The sequence below is a fragment of the Cyprinodon tularosa genome, unplaced genomic scaffold (assembly GCF_016077235.1).
Source record: "Cyprinodon tularosa strain WSP-4 unplaced genomic scaffold, ASM1607723v1 ctg146, whole genome shotgun sequence".
Lineage (NCBI taxonomy): Eukaryota > Metazoa > Chordata > Actinopteri > Cyprinodontiformes > Cyprinodontidae > Cyprinodon > Cyprinodon tularosa.
This window is the reverse complement of record NW_024038287.1, coordinates 172,906-187,477: the sequence shown is the minus strand read 5'-3', so window position 1 is coordinate 187,477 and position 14,572 is coordinate 172,906. Positions and strand designations below refer to the sequence as shown.

General features: G+C 36.1%; 1 protein-coding gene across 6 annotated transcripts in view; it reads right to left on the bottom strand.

Annotated features, from left to right (window-relative positions):
• rptor (regulatory associated protein of MTOR, complex 1) overlaps positions 1 to 14,572 on the bottom strand; it is a 217,232-nt gene that overhangs the window by 145,779 nt on the left and 56,881 nt on the right. For all 6 annotated transcript variants that reach the window (XM_038278943.1, XM_038278944.1, XM_038278946.1 and 3 more), the window contains exon 5: positions 2,774 to 2,932. In XM_038278943.1, coding sequence (XP_038134871.1) covers positions 2,774 to 2,932 — 159 coding nt within the window. The remainder of the gene's footprint in view (positions 1 to 2,773; positions 2,933 to 14,572) is intronic.

Sequence of the window (14,572 nt, the reverse complement as noted above, 5' to 3'; positions counted from 1 at the left end):
GGTGTAATATTCCTTTAAGCTATTTTGCATAGCTTAAAGGAATAGTACACCCAAAACATGATTAGCCTTCATTTTCTACTCACCTCCATGCTGAACAACACTCTGGAGTACTTTTTTGATATCTCAAATGCATCTGGAGATCTGGGAGGCTTCTTGCTGTCTGCTGACATTCAAATAATGGAGGTCCATGGCGCCCGAGACAGAAAGGTCCATAAAAGTCCACAAAAACGTGTCAATATTCCTCCATACTGCTCGTCCAATGTAATCCAAGTGTCCTGAGTGGGTAGCATCCAGAATTTACTCGAAACGAAGTCATTTAGAATGTTTTTAGAGCATAAACAGTAGTGTATAGGATTTCCTAATAGCGCCCCCATGCGCGCTCACGATTCTACGGAAGCCGGCAGACCAAACCGGAAGGAAGTGCGCATTCAGCGTCTGGTCTGCCGATAATGCAAGCGTAGAAGAAGAAATGTGCTGTTTACCTGTGCAAAGAAAGAAACAACGAAAGAAAAATGTCTGAGGACTTCAGTGTTGAGGAAGAGCATGAGTTCTTTGCCGAGCTGAATGCGCTGGTTTGGTCTGCCGGCTTCCGTAGAATCGTGAGCGCGCATGGGGGCGCTATTAGGAAATCCTATACACTACTGTTTAGGCTCTAAAACGTTCTAAATGACTTCGTTTCGAGTAAATTCTGGATGCTACCCACTCAGGACACTTGGATTACATTGGACGAGCATTATGGAGGAATATTGACAAGTTTTTGTGGACTTTTGTGGACCTTTCTGTCTCGGGCGCCATAGACCTCCATTATTTGAATGTCAGCAGACAGCAAGAAGTCTCCCAGATCTCCAGATGCATTTGAGATATCAAAAAAGTACTCCAGAGTGTTGTTCAGCATGGAGGTGAGTAGAAAATGAAGGCTAATCATGTTTTGGGTGTACTATTCCTTTAAGTCCATAGATTTCCTATGAGGCTATGTTATGCATTTAGCTTGCCAGCCAAGCAGTGATATCATGTCCATTATAGTGTTTTGGCACCTTTGAGCCACAAGTAGGCATTGTTGGAAGAAAGATTAGATCAGAGGGAAGTTTAAAGGACTGTAGGAGCCACTGACTGATGGCTGTGCTAAAGTTGGACTTAATAAAGCATGATAGTACTACACCAGCGCATGACAAGGATCCTCAACTTACTACTGGTGCTCAACCAGCAGAATTCTTAGCATCTAAACTCACAAGTCTTTTTTTCCCTACTTAAAGCACATTGAGAACTAGCTTACTTTTAAGGGTTTTTTCTCAAAATTGACCTTTTTTTGTGTGTGTGGATGTATAATCATGTGCTTTGTACCATGTGGGGAAAGAATAAGGCCAATTTCACAAGAATTTGCTACTTTGGGACTTGCAGTTACTTGTGGGGACCAGTCGATCGGTTCCCATGAGGAAAAGTTCTCTTCTTGGGCTGGGAGTTTGGATTAGCACTAAGGTGTGAACGATCCAGAAAGGAGTAAAAATGTCTTAAATTATGTGTATTTACCCTTAATTTGAGTAGGTGTATATGTATATTTTGTTGATCCATTGGCAAAGCATCTGATAAACCTCAATTCAAGAAAAAAATGCAATTTTTTGGGGATTTTGGATTTCTATTTTTTGCAGTGTATAAATAAAAACTGAACTAGATATGTAAATAAATAGATAAAATGATCGTTAGACTTGTAAAATCATATGATTAACTACTCAGAATGAACTTATTATGAGGTTCTGAGATTCAGAATATTAAAGTGAATTTGTGTGCGTGTGGATGTATGATCATGCGTTTTGTACCATGTGGGCAAAGAATAAGGCCAATTTCACAAGAATTTGCTACTTTGGGACTTGCAGTAACTTGTGGGGACCAGACGATTGGTTCTATTGAGGAAAAGTTGTCTTCTTGGGCTGGGAGTTTGATTAGCACTAAGGTGTGGACTGAGTTTACATTAGTTTAAGGGTTGCATATATGTTGGTAATGGTTAGGCCATACAAATGAATGTAAGCCAATGGAAAGTCCCTGCAAAGATTACCGTAAATAATGTGTGTGTGTGTTTGTGTGTGGGTGTGTGTATGTGTGTGCGTGGGTGGTTTGATGATCCTTCTTCCTATCAATAGCTAATATGTTTTTTTTCCAACACATGAAGCTAAACAAGTGTGCTTGTGATATATTTCAAATGAATGTTTTGGGTTAAATTAAATAGCTTGAGATAAAGCAGATTTATAAATACATATGTGATGCGATGCCCTGTTTCATAAAACAAAAATAATAAAGGAGATATGCCTGTACTGCTTTAGTAACTTATCTGACTAAAATCCCCATGTCTCTAAATTTGAAACTTTTAAGTTAACGGGCGTCAGATTTTCAATTATGCAAAAAGAGAAAGGAGACAGGACCGTTACAAGATGTATCTTGGGGAGTTTCTTGAGAAAATAACCTAATTTTACAATAAACATTATATAATTAATTTAGATTATTTTCAATTTGAGAGTAACAGAATTCTCTTAGAGCATTTTAAATAAAAAAATAAATAAAAAAAATTCTCTTTAGTTTAGCATTTCTAGCTTGAGGATGTTTGTGTGATCATGGGGGCGTGGCAATCAATACCAATGTTCCAGAAAAAAAATAAAAAATTTCATATCCCAATACACGAGCATATGATTTATTTCTCAGACGAATCAAACTTTTAATGACTTCATATTTGCAACATTAGAAGATAAAATCATGATTCTTGATCATGTCTTTTTTTTTTTACCTTGTTAAAAACCCAGATTTCCCCATTAACGGTTGGCCGTGGCACTCCATGGCCATTGTAGTGGAAGAGGACTCTCTCCTCTTTAGCGTTGCGCCGCAGGGACGTGCAAAGTTTCTTCACTTCATCCACTGTGGGGTCCAGACTCTGTTTGTAGCGTGCCTAAGAAGGGAAAAAAATATATATGATTTTATTATGGATTTCCAGGTTTGTTTAATATAAGCTCATTATATCAGCCTTAAAACAGATACAAAACAATCAGATTGAACACAAGTGTCAAAAAACACAAGGTATCTAAAGACGGGGGGGGAAAGAAGTTGCTCAACCTAACCCAAAAGATAGTACTTGTGTTGGAATGTCTTAGTTGGGAATTAAGTTATACAGCATGCAAACTGCATGCAATTGTAAGTTCTCTGCAAAGTTTTATTCAATTCATTTTAAGGCCCTTATAATGCAGGCAATTTTACAGCATGACTCCTTTTTAGGGCTTATAAATCAATCCATCCATTTTCTGTCATGCTTATCCCAAGCGGGGTTGCGAGGCATGCTCGATTGTTAAAGTAATCATCAACTAATTTGGCAATGAAGTCGAATTACAAATTGATGTAAACTTAATAATGAACATAATTAGATCATTGCATAAATTTTTGTAGAAAACCACAATAAAAGTCAGTGAATATTTGTAAATGATTTTTTACTCTTCAACAAGTACTTGGGTTACAACCTAAGTACTTTGGAATCAATGCAAGCAAGGAAGCAAAACAAACCAAATAAACCAGAAAGTTTAGTTTTTTTCCCTCTGATATTAACAGAAATAAGGACAACTTTGACAGAAAAGATGTTTTAATCTTTGGGGATTTTAAAACAAAGTTTTTCTCTACCTGCTTGTTCTTATTTGAAAATGCTTTAAGAAACAAAACCTTGGGGGTGCAGAGATGTTACAGAATATCAGTTTATTGGAAGTCAATTAAATCAAATAATCCTTAAAAATATATATATTTTTTTTACTTTTTGTTATAATCAAAACCTCAAACTTAAAAATATAACGAATTCAGAAGAAAAGAGGCAACATAACTAAAAAAAAAAACTTTTGAAAAGGTTGAAACCAATGTGTAAATGAATTACTTTCAGTATTTGTGGTCTATTGAATTGACTCAGAACGATGTTGAATAATTATGATTCAACAGTAAATAAAAGTGCCAGGCCCAGGCCATGAGACTTGGACTTTAACAACACACATATGCTGCTTCACTGCTTCCAGCTTGTTTCCTCGGCCACCTGTTGTTTACTTCATCTCTGACTCTGCTGCTCTATGTCACAAAGCTTGAGGTCCCCATCAGCATGTGCGAATAAGCCAGAGAGGTTTTACAGCCGGAGACAGAGGATATGTGTATTGTTCTTGGTTTTATTAAATAAAGTGCTGGTGTGTGCAATGCTGAAAGTGACACAGAGGTGTCAGCAGCTAGTTATGCAACAGAAAAGCTCCTGTTCCTACAGCTCTAAATCATTTTAAAGCTCACTGAGGCCCTTCTGTTGCATAACTAACGTGACTTTTACCAAACAGCCTGTCTTCTGTTGACTTGAAGTGAATCACATTATAACACAGATTCATCCTCTAACAATCATCAAAGCCGATGTAACTCATAAAATCTGTGAGACATAAGTATTTTGTTTTACTTAGTAATCTGACTTAGAGAAAGAGGGCATAGAGAAGGTTTTAAAGCAAATCTCACCAACTCCTTTATTTTTTATTTTTTTATTCTTTGCTGTGTGATTTCGTTTTAAACATTCTGTACTTATTTCCTTTTAAAATCTTTAGGCTGAAATTCCTTCTCTGATTAAATCAATTTCTCATACATCTCTGGAGAAAATATCAACTTTTACTCATACTTAGGGGTGAAACTAAGCCAGAGCAAGTAGCACAGAGCTGCGTCCCACATCATGACCAAGCTGTACAAGGCACTCTTAAAACTGAAAAGGTAAAGATTTTCACTGTAAAATATGACGGAAAATATATTGAAGAAAAATAATATAAAATACAGCCACAACAAAGACTGTGGAGCAATTTATAACTGCTAAAGTACATTTTTATAGAGCTTTTGGTGAAGTGTCCTAAAGTAGGTTTTAGATGTGATCGCGAAGTGGGACATAATGGTAACCCTATATGTGTATTTAAGATGTTTTTTAGAGGTCGAAATGTTTGAAAGATTTACTGAGGGTGAAAATATACCATATTCTTGTTACAGTTGCCCCTAAGATTTATACAAAGCAGCTATATCAGGTTTCAACGCTGGAAAACTAAAGTAGAACAGTCCTTAAGATCTGAGTTCTGAGTGCCTTGTTCTAGGGACATTGTAGTTTATAACAGGTTGGAAACGTAGGCATTTATTGATGCCTAACTACAGTACCTACACTGCAAAAAATGATCCAGAAAAGAGTAGAAATGTTTTAAATTATGCGCATTTACCCTTAATTTGAGTAGGCGTAAATGTAAATTTCAATGTTGCATTGGCAAAGCATCTCATAAACCTTAATTCAAGAAAAAAATGCAATAATTTTAAAGAAATTGGATTTCTTCAGTGTATAAATACAAACTGAACTAGATATCTAAAAAAATAGATAAAATGACCTTTAGACTTGTAAAATCATATGATTAACTACTCAGATTGAACTTATGAGGTTCTGAGATACAGAATATTATATTTCCATCCATATCCTGTGCGTTCTGAGTTGAAGAGCCAGAGGACCTTTTCACCCTTGGTCCCATTGGACAATATACTGCGGCCAAACTGAGCAACCTCAATTGAAGAAACCCACTGTTTCCTGTGTCTGGAGGACGAAGAACGGAAGCACCATGGCCGGACTGGCAAGAAAATTAAATTTATCTATTATTGGATAAAAGCGTCTGAATTCCAACAGGCCCTGTGCTAATCTCTGTGGTATCAAGTGGTATCTGAAAGGTATAATGATATTACAGGGGGTAATGGAGGAAAGGAATCTGAAATAAAGGCTTATTTTAGACATAAAGGGGAATGTCAATTAAGAGTGAGAAATTAAAAGTAAAATAAGAACCAAATGAAAGAACAGAGGTAAACAAGTGAGAAAAGTCATATACGTTACTTTCATAAATGACATGCTTATTAAAGTGTCTAATTAATCAAAATGAGGGTTGATAAAGTGGATGCCTGGAAGAGGCACAGGATAGATTAGAAGAAGACATTTTACGTCAGTTTTTCTACATTTCATTTTTTATCAAACCCAAGAACTAATACTTGTTCACCCTGTTCGTACAGCTACATTCAACTACACTCCATCAAGCTGTAAGCTCTAAGAAAATAATATACCACAAAACCATTTAGCAGTATGAAGCCTGATCTCTATTTTATGCTACACTTCACTGCAGTTGTTTTAATCCTATTTTATATTAGAAGTGTTGCAGCCATCTTCACTCAGCTGCAAAACCGTATGCTGTTGCAAGAAGCATGCACAAATCACACAATTAAAGCAAGACATTAATTTCAAAGTCAGACCAAAACAACTGTGAGAGGGGCATAAAACAGTTCAAACCGCTTTGCTTTTTGTTTTGTTTTTGCACCCAGATATTTTGAAGTGTTTTTTCTATTGAGCACAAAGAAACTATTTTTTATTTTATTTTTTGCTAACATTGGTCCATGTAATGTGCATTCAATGTTTCTATAATGCACAACCATAAATTACCAACATTTCATAAATGGGTAATTATATGACTGTATTTAAAAATATATATAGCAAGACCTTGAAGAAACTATAGCCTGTCTTCTTATTGATTAAGTGTGGTCTGAGTTCGACTCTAAACAGGCTCCAGTATCTAGCAAAAATAGAATTAGGAGGAATTTTAGTAGAAGGCTGCAGGCACACTTCAGTATAAACACTCTCAAGGACAATAATAAGAGTGCATTTAGTCCAGAGTTCATAACAGAGAACGAAGGACAAAGTGTTACAAGGCGCAACAGTTCAAAATTGAAAAAAAAACCATTCAGCTTTTATTGTAGAATTTTTAGACAGATGCAATTCATCTGTCTAAAAGTTCTCATGCATAAAACTCTTAACTCTTATGCATAATCCCTAAACATACATCAACCCAACATTTACAAGGTCCATTATCTGTTTTAATTATGTCTTCCTTAATAAAAACCCAGTTTACAATCATTAATATCATGCACAAAGTGGTATTTCACTTGATTCATCCATGTCTGAATAGTCCTCTCTGAATAGCAGCCCATTCGTTCAAGGGGCAAAGACAGGTCTAGAGATTTAATTAACTGTGCCCTCCAGAAAGCACCTGCCTTGATCGCACCGCCATCCCTGCCCTGTAAACAACATGACAACTTTCTCAGATCAGCAGCGGTTATCTGAAGCAGACCAAGATTATTTTTGGTCAAAGCTGAGACAAAGGGGCTCTTTCAGTATCTAATGTGCTCTAATGTCTCATATAGATATTGTATCATATTTTTCTCAAAAGGTATACATCTCAAATTTGTAAGGTTTGGAATTGCAGAGCATATGTGCATCTGTTTATTATTTATTCCCCATATACACAGTTTTTATATAGTATTACCTTATTTATTTTCTTAACTGTCACTTATTCTCTTAATTTTACACAATTTTCTAGGGTCCACATTGTCCACCTTTGTCCACATTGAGCACTTTTGCTGTAACCTTTTCCGGCTGCTGTAACACAAAAATTTCACTATTGTGAGACAATAATAGGAATTTTCTATTCTTATCTATTCTATATATAGCAGGAAGCATAAACAACCAAAGAAAGATTTTAAAAAACAGAATACTTCACTCATAATAAGAGTTCAGGATGACACCTCTCTAATGACAGGGTTCCTACAGCATAAGGCAAGTTAAATTCAAGACTTTTTAAGACTTTTTAATGCCACTTGAAATAAAAATTTAGGACCAAATTCACAAGAAACACAAGAAAAGCCTGCTTACGACAACTTAACCCAAAGGTTTATTATAACATAAACCACTGCACTAATGTTTCAAATTTTGAAAAGCTTCCCATACAGGAAGAAAGCTAGAAACACACAGATGACAGATATATTTTAACAATTATTTAACTGAATTCACAAACTTTGTTTTAGCAGGGAACAAAACAAATCAGTTTTAAAGCCACAACATAACCAGTGCTAAGTCTTTTTTGCAGCATCTCCCAAATGTCCCGGCTGGAACATTGCTTTTATTGGTTTCGCTATCGGGACGGAACCAATAATGGCGAGCCATTTTTTTTATTTTTGAAAAAAAAAAAGGTAAATTTTAATGTTTTATTTAGATTACAAAAATAAATCATAATAAAAATAATCCTTTTTATGAAGTTTTAAAAATTAAGACCTACGAAAGACTGGTTTAAGACATTTAAATACCAATTAAGGCCTTAGTTTTATTTTGAAGAATTCAATGCCTTTTAAGACTTTTTAAGGACCCGCAGGAACCCTGCAATGAATAACCCAGTATTCATCCTATGTGACTAGTCCCACAACCTTTATTACATTTTTTTTCCCTTTTCATTAAAACTGGTTCTTATTATATATATCAAAATCCTCTATCTATTCTGTGCAGGCTGGTCATGAATTGAGGCTTTGTTTTGTAGCAAACCTGTTTTTTTTTTTTACTGTTACGAATCTGTCCCAGTCAAATGCGGGACATTGTTTCAATTTGTGGTGCACAGAGACAGATATAACACCCTATGGAGAAGCCTCTCTATACACACTGCAGTCAGTTTGACATCAGAAAAACATTGGATCGGAGCTTAAAAAGTCAGACGCAACCGGTGTGACCCAGGCTTAAATGAAAACAGATGGCTATAGGTGTAGTCTTTGAGAAATCCAGTCTGATGTGATAAATATCAGGAGCCTGAATATCTTCTGAACTAAACTGCAGAAGTGACTAAAACATTCTTACATGCCTTACTTTTAACCTCAAGATTACCAATAATAGGTGATTAGGCTTCATCGTTTTGCTTCAAACACAAATGGTTGTTTACCCAGGTCACAATATTATCAATCAGTCCTGGATGGGCCAGTAAAAACCTTTTATGGAATGCACATACATGAGACAAAACAAGCAATGTGAAGGCTTATGCTTCTAATGAGGGCCGACAGAGGATTCTTTTATGTTACACCACTGTAAAATACCTCCATTGTATGAAATCAAATAGGAAACAAACTCAATTTAAAGGTGTGCTTTGTACCAGCTCTGGTGCCATTTATCATCATGTCACTAACAGAGAACAGGCGACCTTTTCAAAGTATCACATGCATTCAGGATGCGATTAAATCCAGATCGTAAAGCTGATGGAGGCAAGGTGAGCCTCTCTGGCTGTCACAGATACACGGATACCATTATACAAGAAAAAAAATAAATGCCATAAGCTGGCTTCTAATTATTCAAACATAAACCACACAAATTAAAATATGACAAATATAATGGATGAATGAAGTATAAAAACAGAAATTGCATACTTAAAAATGCAATTATCTACTAACAACTATTGGATTTAGTTTGACGGTGCTTTGATTTGAATCATCACAGGAGCCAAAGTCAATGGCCCTCATGTGGCTTTTAATGTACGGCTAATTAAGGCAATTCAATCAAAGAAAAAATGTGTTTAGTGGATGCTTTCAGGTTTTTCAAGCTAAATAAATGTGGGCAGAAAGCTAGAGTAAATGTTGGCTTGGATGACCGAGAGAGCCAACGTTATCACACAGGAAATGAGCAAAGTCAACCTCTGTCCCCTCAATCACCAGCCAACATCATCCGAGCACAGAGCTTTTTGAGTGGAAAAGCTCAGAGGAAACACAGACAAATAAATCAATAAGACTGATTCTAAACAACATTTTCAACATCACGTCTATTGGTTAGAAATTGGTACCCTACAAAATAAGCGAGTATGTTAATGTATCAGAAAAATTTTAAGCCAAGAAATCACAATAGAGGCCATCATAAATAGGATCGAGATAAAAGGTTTCTGTCATCTCAGTCAACAAAATGTGGTTAGAGACTGAAATATTGAGGAAATATTTCCAAATTCTATCTAATCAGATTGAATCAGGGCAGTTTTTTTTTCAGCGGATGTATTTGAAGACCAACATGATGCACAACTGATCCAACAGAATAGAAAGAAAACAATAAGTGCACACAAATCCATCTTCCCAGAGAAAATCTAATTAGTGACTACATTTGCACAAACCATATTAGTACACCATGCTAACTGCATCTAAAAGATTACCGGTACTGAAAGCTTCTGTTGGCTAGTAGCAGCCTCGCTGCCACACACTAAAATATTTCATTACTTCTTCCACTCAGAAAGGCTATTAAATAGGATGTTAGTAGAACCATATATAAGTTAAAATAAAAGTATATAACCACACAAAAAGCTAATATAAACTTTGTTTTATGCATTGATCTTTACAAGGAAAATAGTCTGATGGCTGTTCAGCCACTAAACGCAACGACAAAACTGTTAGTCCCTCTCGTTTAATCAAAGAAAAACCCACAATGGTCAGAGAAATAACTTGAAACTCACCAAAGTAAAAAGAAGTAACAGTACAGCGAAAATGAACAAATGAAGCTTAGACATTGCTTTTCAACCATGCTAAAACAAAATGGTCTTGGAAAAAATAAACTCAAAAAAATCGCCCTGGCCAAAGATTATGGTACAACTAAAAAAGTCTGGGAATAATGTGACTAAAGGTACATGCTAGGAAAAGGTGTGTTCAGGGGCTATTCTAGGATCAGAAGTTAACGGGTACTGGGCATCCAGAGAGCTGTCTGGCCAGGCATGATAAACTTCACTGTTTTCACCAATGCGTATCTCAGTTTTTTACCAAATACTGGACAATCAAATTTTAAATTAAAAAGTAAATTTTGATGGTGTAGTGGTGGCTGGTATGCTGCTGCTCTTTTTCTCTTTCCCTGCTCTGCTCTGACTCATCTCCCTGTTCCTCTCCTTCTTGTATATTGAAATTAACCAAGTAGTTCACCCTCACAAACAATTACAGGTAGGGATGCATGATATAATCGGCCCCCTATCGGTATCGGCCTGTATCGGCCTTAAAACTGAATATCGGACATCGACCACCCCACCAACATTTAACCCGATATTTGATCAGCTTCTGAGTTTTATAAAGTCTAAAAAAATAAATAAAATACTACTTCTTCTTCCGCAAAAACTTATTTTTTACAGACTTAAGAACTTCTAAAGACGAGGGAGAAAATATTGATACATTAAAATATCACAATATCTTCATAAGCTGATATATTGCCATTTAAAAACACCATATCAATCTCTTTTACCAGTGAAATATTGCTATATGTCATCGTTATGCTACGAAATCCCCCGAAAATTCACGAAATTTTGCCACATTTTTATATGTTGATATATTGACGTGGTATCGATCTATTTTACTAACAAAATCTCACAAGAATTTGCAAAATGTCACGAGATTTTGTAGCAGAACGATGAAAATGAGATTTTGAAAGTAAGATAGATTGATACCGCGTTTTTAAAAATCTATTTGATATCAGCATATGAAACTATATTTGAATATATAATTTTTCAAAGTGTCAGCAACGGATAACAAAACTGCGATTTTCAATGACTACGTATTTTTGTCCAGCTTTAACATCAGTATCGATATCGGTTATCGACTACATGAGTTTTAAAATATCGGCATATCGGATATCGGCCAAAATCCCAATATCGTGCATCCCTGATTACAGGTGCTTGGCTCCAGGTACTTAGAGATTCACTTCCAAACAGAAAGCCCACATTCATATCTTCAGGTAACACAGAGTACATGTCAGACTTAATAATATTACTTTAGCGATAGTTTCAAGGTGTTGCTTTATTGTATGTCTCGTACCATGTCTTTTGGTTGTGCTGTTCTTTTTTTATCTCGTTACAGGTGATGAAGCAGACTGAAAATGTTTTGTCATTATCTCCTTTCTATCTCTTCTTTCTTTCATCTTTTCTCTTTTTTCCCCCCCTTTCTTCTTCTGTTTTTCTGCTCTATTTACATTGCAGTGTCCATATAAACTGTAAAACTCCCTGCATAATTATAATAAAGCAATTTATATGCATAAAAAAAGTGGAGCAATATGGCAATTGCCATACTGCTACACTTGTGAAAGTAAAATCTGTTGGGCTCTTTTTGGCATCAAGACAATTATTCTTATTGCCACATTGCCAGACAGGACACTGTTTAAAAAAAAAAAGAAGAAGAAGAAATGAACCAAGTAGTAAAGTATGCAGATGATTTGGAAACTGTAGTAAAGACGTCTTGTTTAGACAGAAGTCCACTGATATGTTAAGTGTATGGGTGATTCTGGAAAGCATTCAACATGCTAAATTATCTACTGAATGGAGGGTTTTTCTTTGCCAGTTTGACCTGCCACTATTCTGTTTGTTTTCTTACCTGGTTTATGCTGACCTTGCACTTTGCACACCCCTTGCTCCTCTCCTTCACCTTGACCACCTCTTCCACTTTGGACCGGCAATCATAAAATTGTTTTGTTTTTTAACAAGATGAACATATATACAGATGTTCTCGAGAGTTTAGACACACTCCCAATGAAGAAAAGGCTAAATTCACAACAGTAATTCAAAAAACGCAATATATTGTGCAATATATTGCTTTTCAGTATCTACTTTTAGTAAATGTTTGCTTGGCTCATGCTAAGAAAACATAGGTCTTCCTGTGACAAGTTACTGGGTGCTAAATTCAGCTGTTCATACAATTATATTTGAGTATAATCACCAAAGGAATAATTGGCCAATGTACTGTTCAGTTAGGAGGTGTTTTGCTGTAAAACATTTGTATGAAACAATTAAAGATAGGAAAAGCAGAAGACATTGTAAAGATGCTGGCTTAAGCTTTTCAGCGTGTTGCTATTCACGGTGAAATAAGCCCTGTAGTGCCATGGACTGAAAGGCCACTTGAAGTGGAGAGCTACTGCCTAAGAAGCAGAATAAAAACCCTGATGACAGTTTGTGTATACAATCATTGCTTTGTACTCGGATAATATTAAAACTCTCGTGTTTGGCCACAATGACAGTTGTCACATTTGGATGATTAAGAGAAATACTTGCGAACCCAATGACAGAGTTCAAACTGTGAAGTACAAAGATGGCATCATCATGCTGTGGGAATATTGTGAGACATGAGGTAGTGGCACACTTCCCAAAACTGATGGTATTATGAGAAAATAAAGCATGACATGGAAATACTGAAGTAACACCTTAAGACTTGATACAGGAAGCTAAGTTTTTCTTTTTTTATTTAGACAATTAATCAAATGATCCCAAGTTAACAAAGAGGCTTACAGATAAGAAAGTCAACCCTTTGTAGTGGCCTTCAAAGAGTACTGATCTAGTCAGATGTCTGTGAGCAAAGAGGTTGTAGAAGAAAGCGTTTTGTTCATCTTAAACATTTTAAATGCAATTCAACCAAATACAATGAAACTGTAACTACACATGTGTCTTTGAAATAGATATTCAAAATCTTGTCAATATTTGGGGATTCGGCAAACAGAAATACTTTTGGTTTATTGGCTGACATAAAACAGTAGATGCTCAAGCTGATTCAAGGTTATGATTATAGAGTGCATGTAATCATCTGGTTTCAAGTGCCTATTTCAAAATATTGAAAAATATTTCATCTAAAGGGGCTGACAAACAACAACCTCTAAGGTTACAGTGAAAAAACAAACAGTAAACTAACATTTTAAACTTTTTTTCTTGGTCTATTATTGGTCTTTTTTTCCAACTGAGGAACTTCATACGTGGGTCAGGTCCTCTATCCTTGTTCAACACCGTGCTCCTAACTAACCTTCCTGAACCTAACAAAATCAAACCAGTTCTGACAACTGACCTGGAGTAAGGGTCACCCTGAAACAAATAAAGGACAGTCATTTAAATTCCCATTACAAATTACAGCAGAGTTAGAGTAGATAGTCATTTCCCTGGTGACAGCAGTCCTGCTGAGGCCAGTGTGTCCAGGCTGACTCAGTTCACAGCAGGTCCATCGAAGCAGAGGGAGAGAGACGTCACCATCCAATCAGGCCAAAACTCACCTCCTGTCAACACTACGGTCCCTGCACAATTCTTCCTCTACAGCAAATCAATTTCTTTGGATTTATAGAGGACAGCTCAGTTCTTCTAAAAATACCTTATAATGATTTTCCTTCTAAAGTTCATAAAACTTTCTCCAGAATGTTAAAGAACTGTGCTTGGATCACTGATATTTTTAAATGTAATGCACAGCAAATACTCAGTAGAAACAAACACACCCCTTTATATCAAGTTTTCCTCAAACAAGCGGGATGCTGGAAGAGAGCAATCTGAGTCAGAACAGTGCTGCTGCTTCTGACTAAGTGACATGAGTTAAGTAACCGCCAGAAGGACCAAACCCACTGAACACTGCAGGGTGGAACGTTTAAAGGGGTGTGATCGTATCCACCAAGCAGGGCTTGGAGATAAACATGAAAAAACCTATTCCTATAATGACTTAAAAGCCCTCACAATCCCTCCTGAAACTTCTTCTGTAAATATAATCGGAACTGAGAAATCAATTCTGCTTCCTGTCTTCTACCGGAAAGCAATCACTTAGCAAGTTTGACCACTTCTCGTGCTCCCACAGTACATAGAGGGTCTTCTATGTTTAAATGCAGCGAGGTTATTGTTCCAAATTGCCTTTTCCATCGGTTTATTTAAAGAACAAATCCTATTACTGAGGTGTACTAGTCTTATTG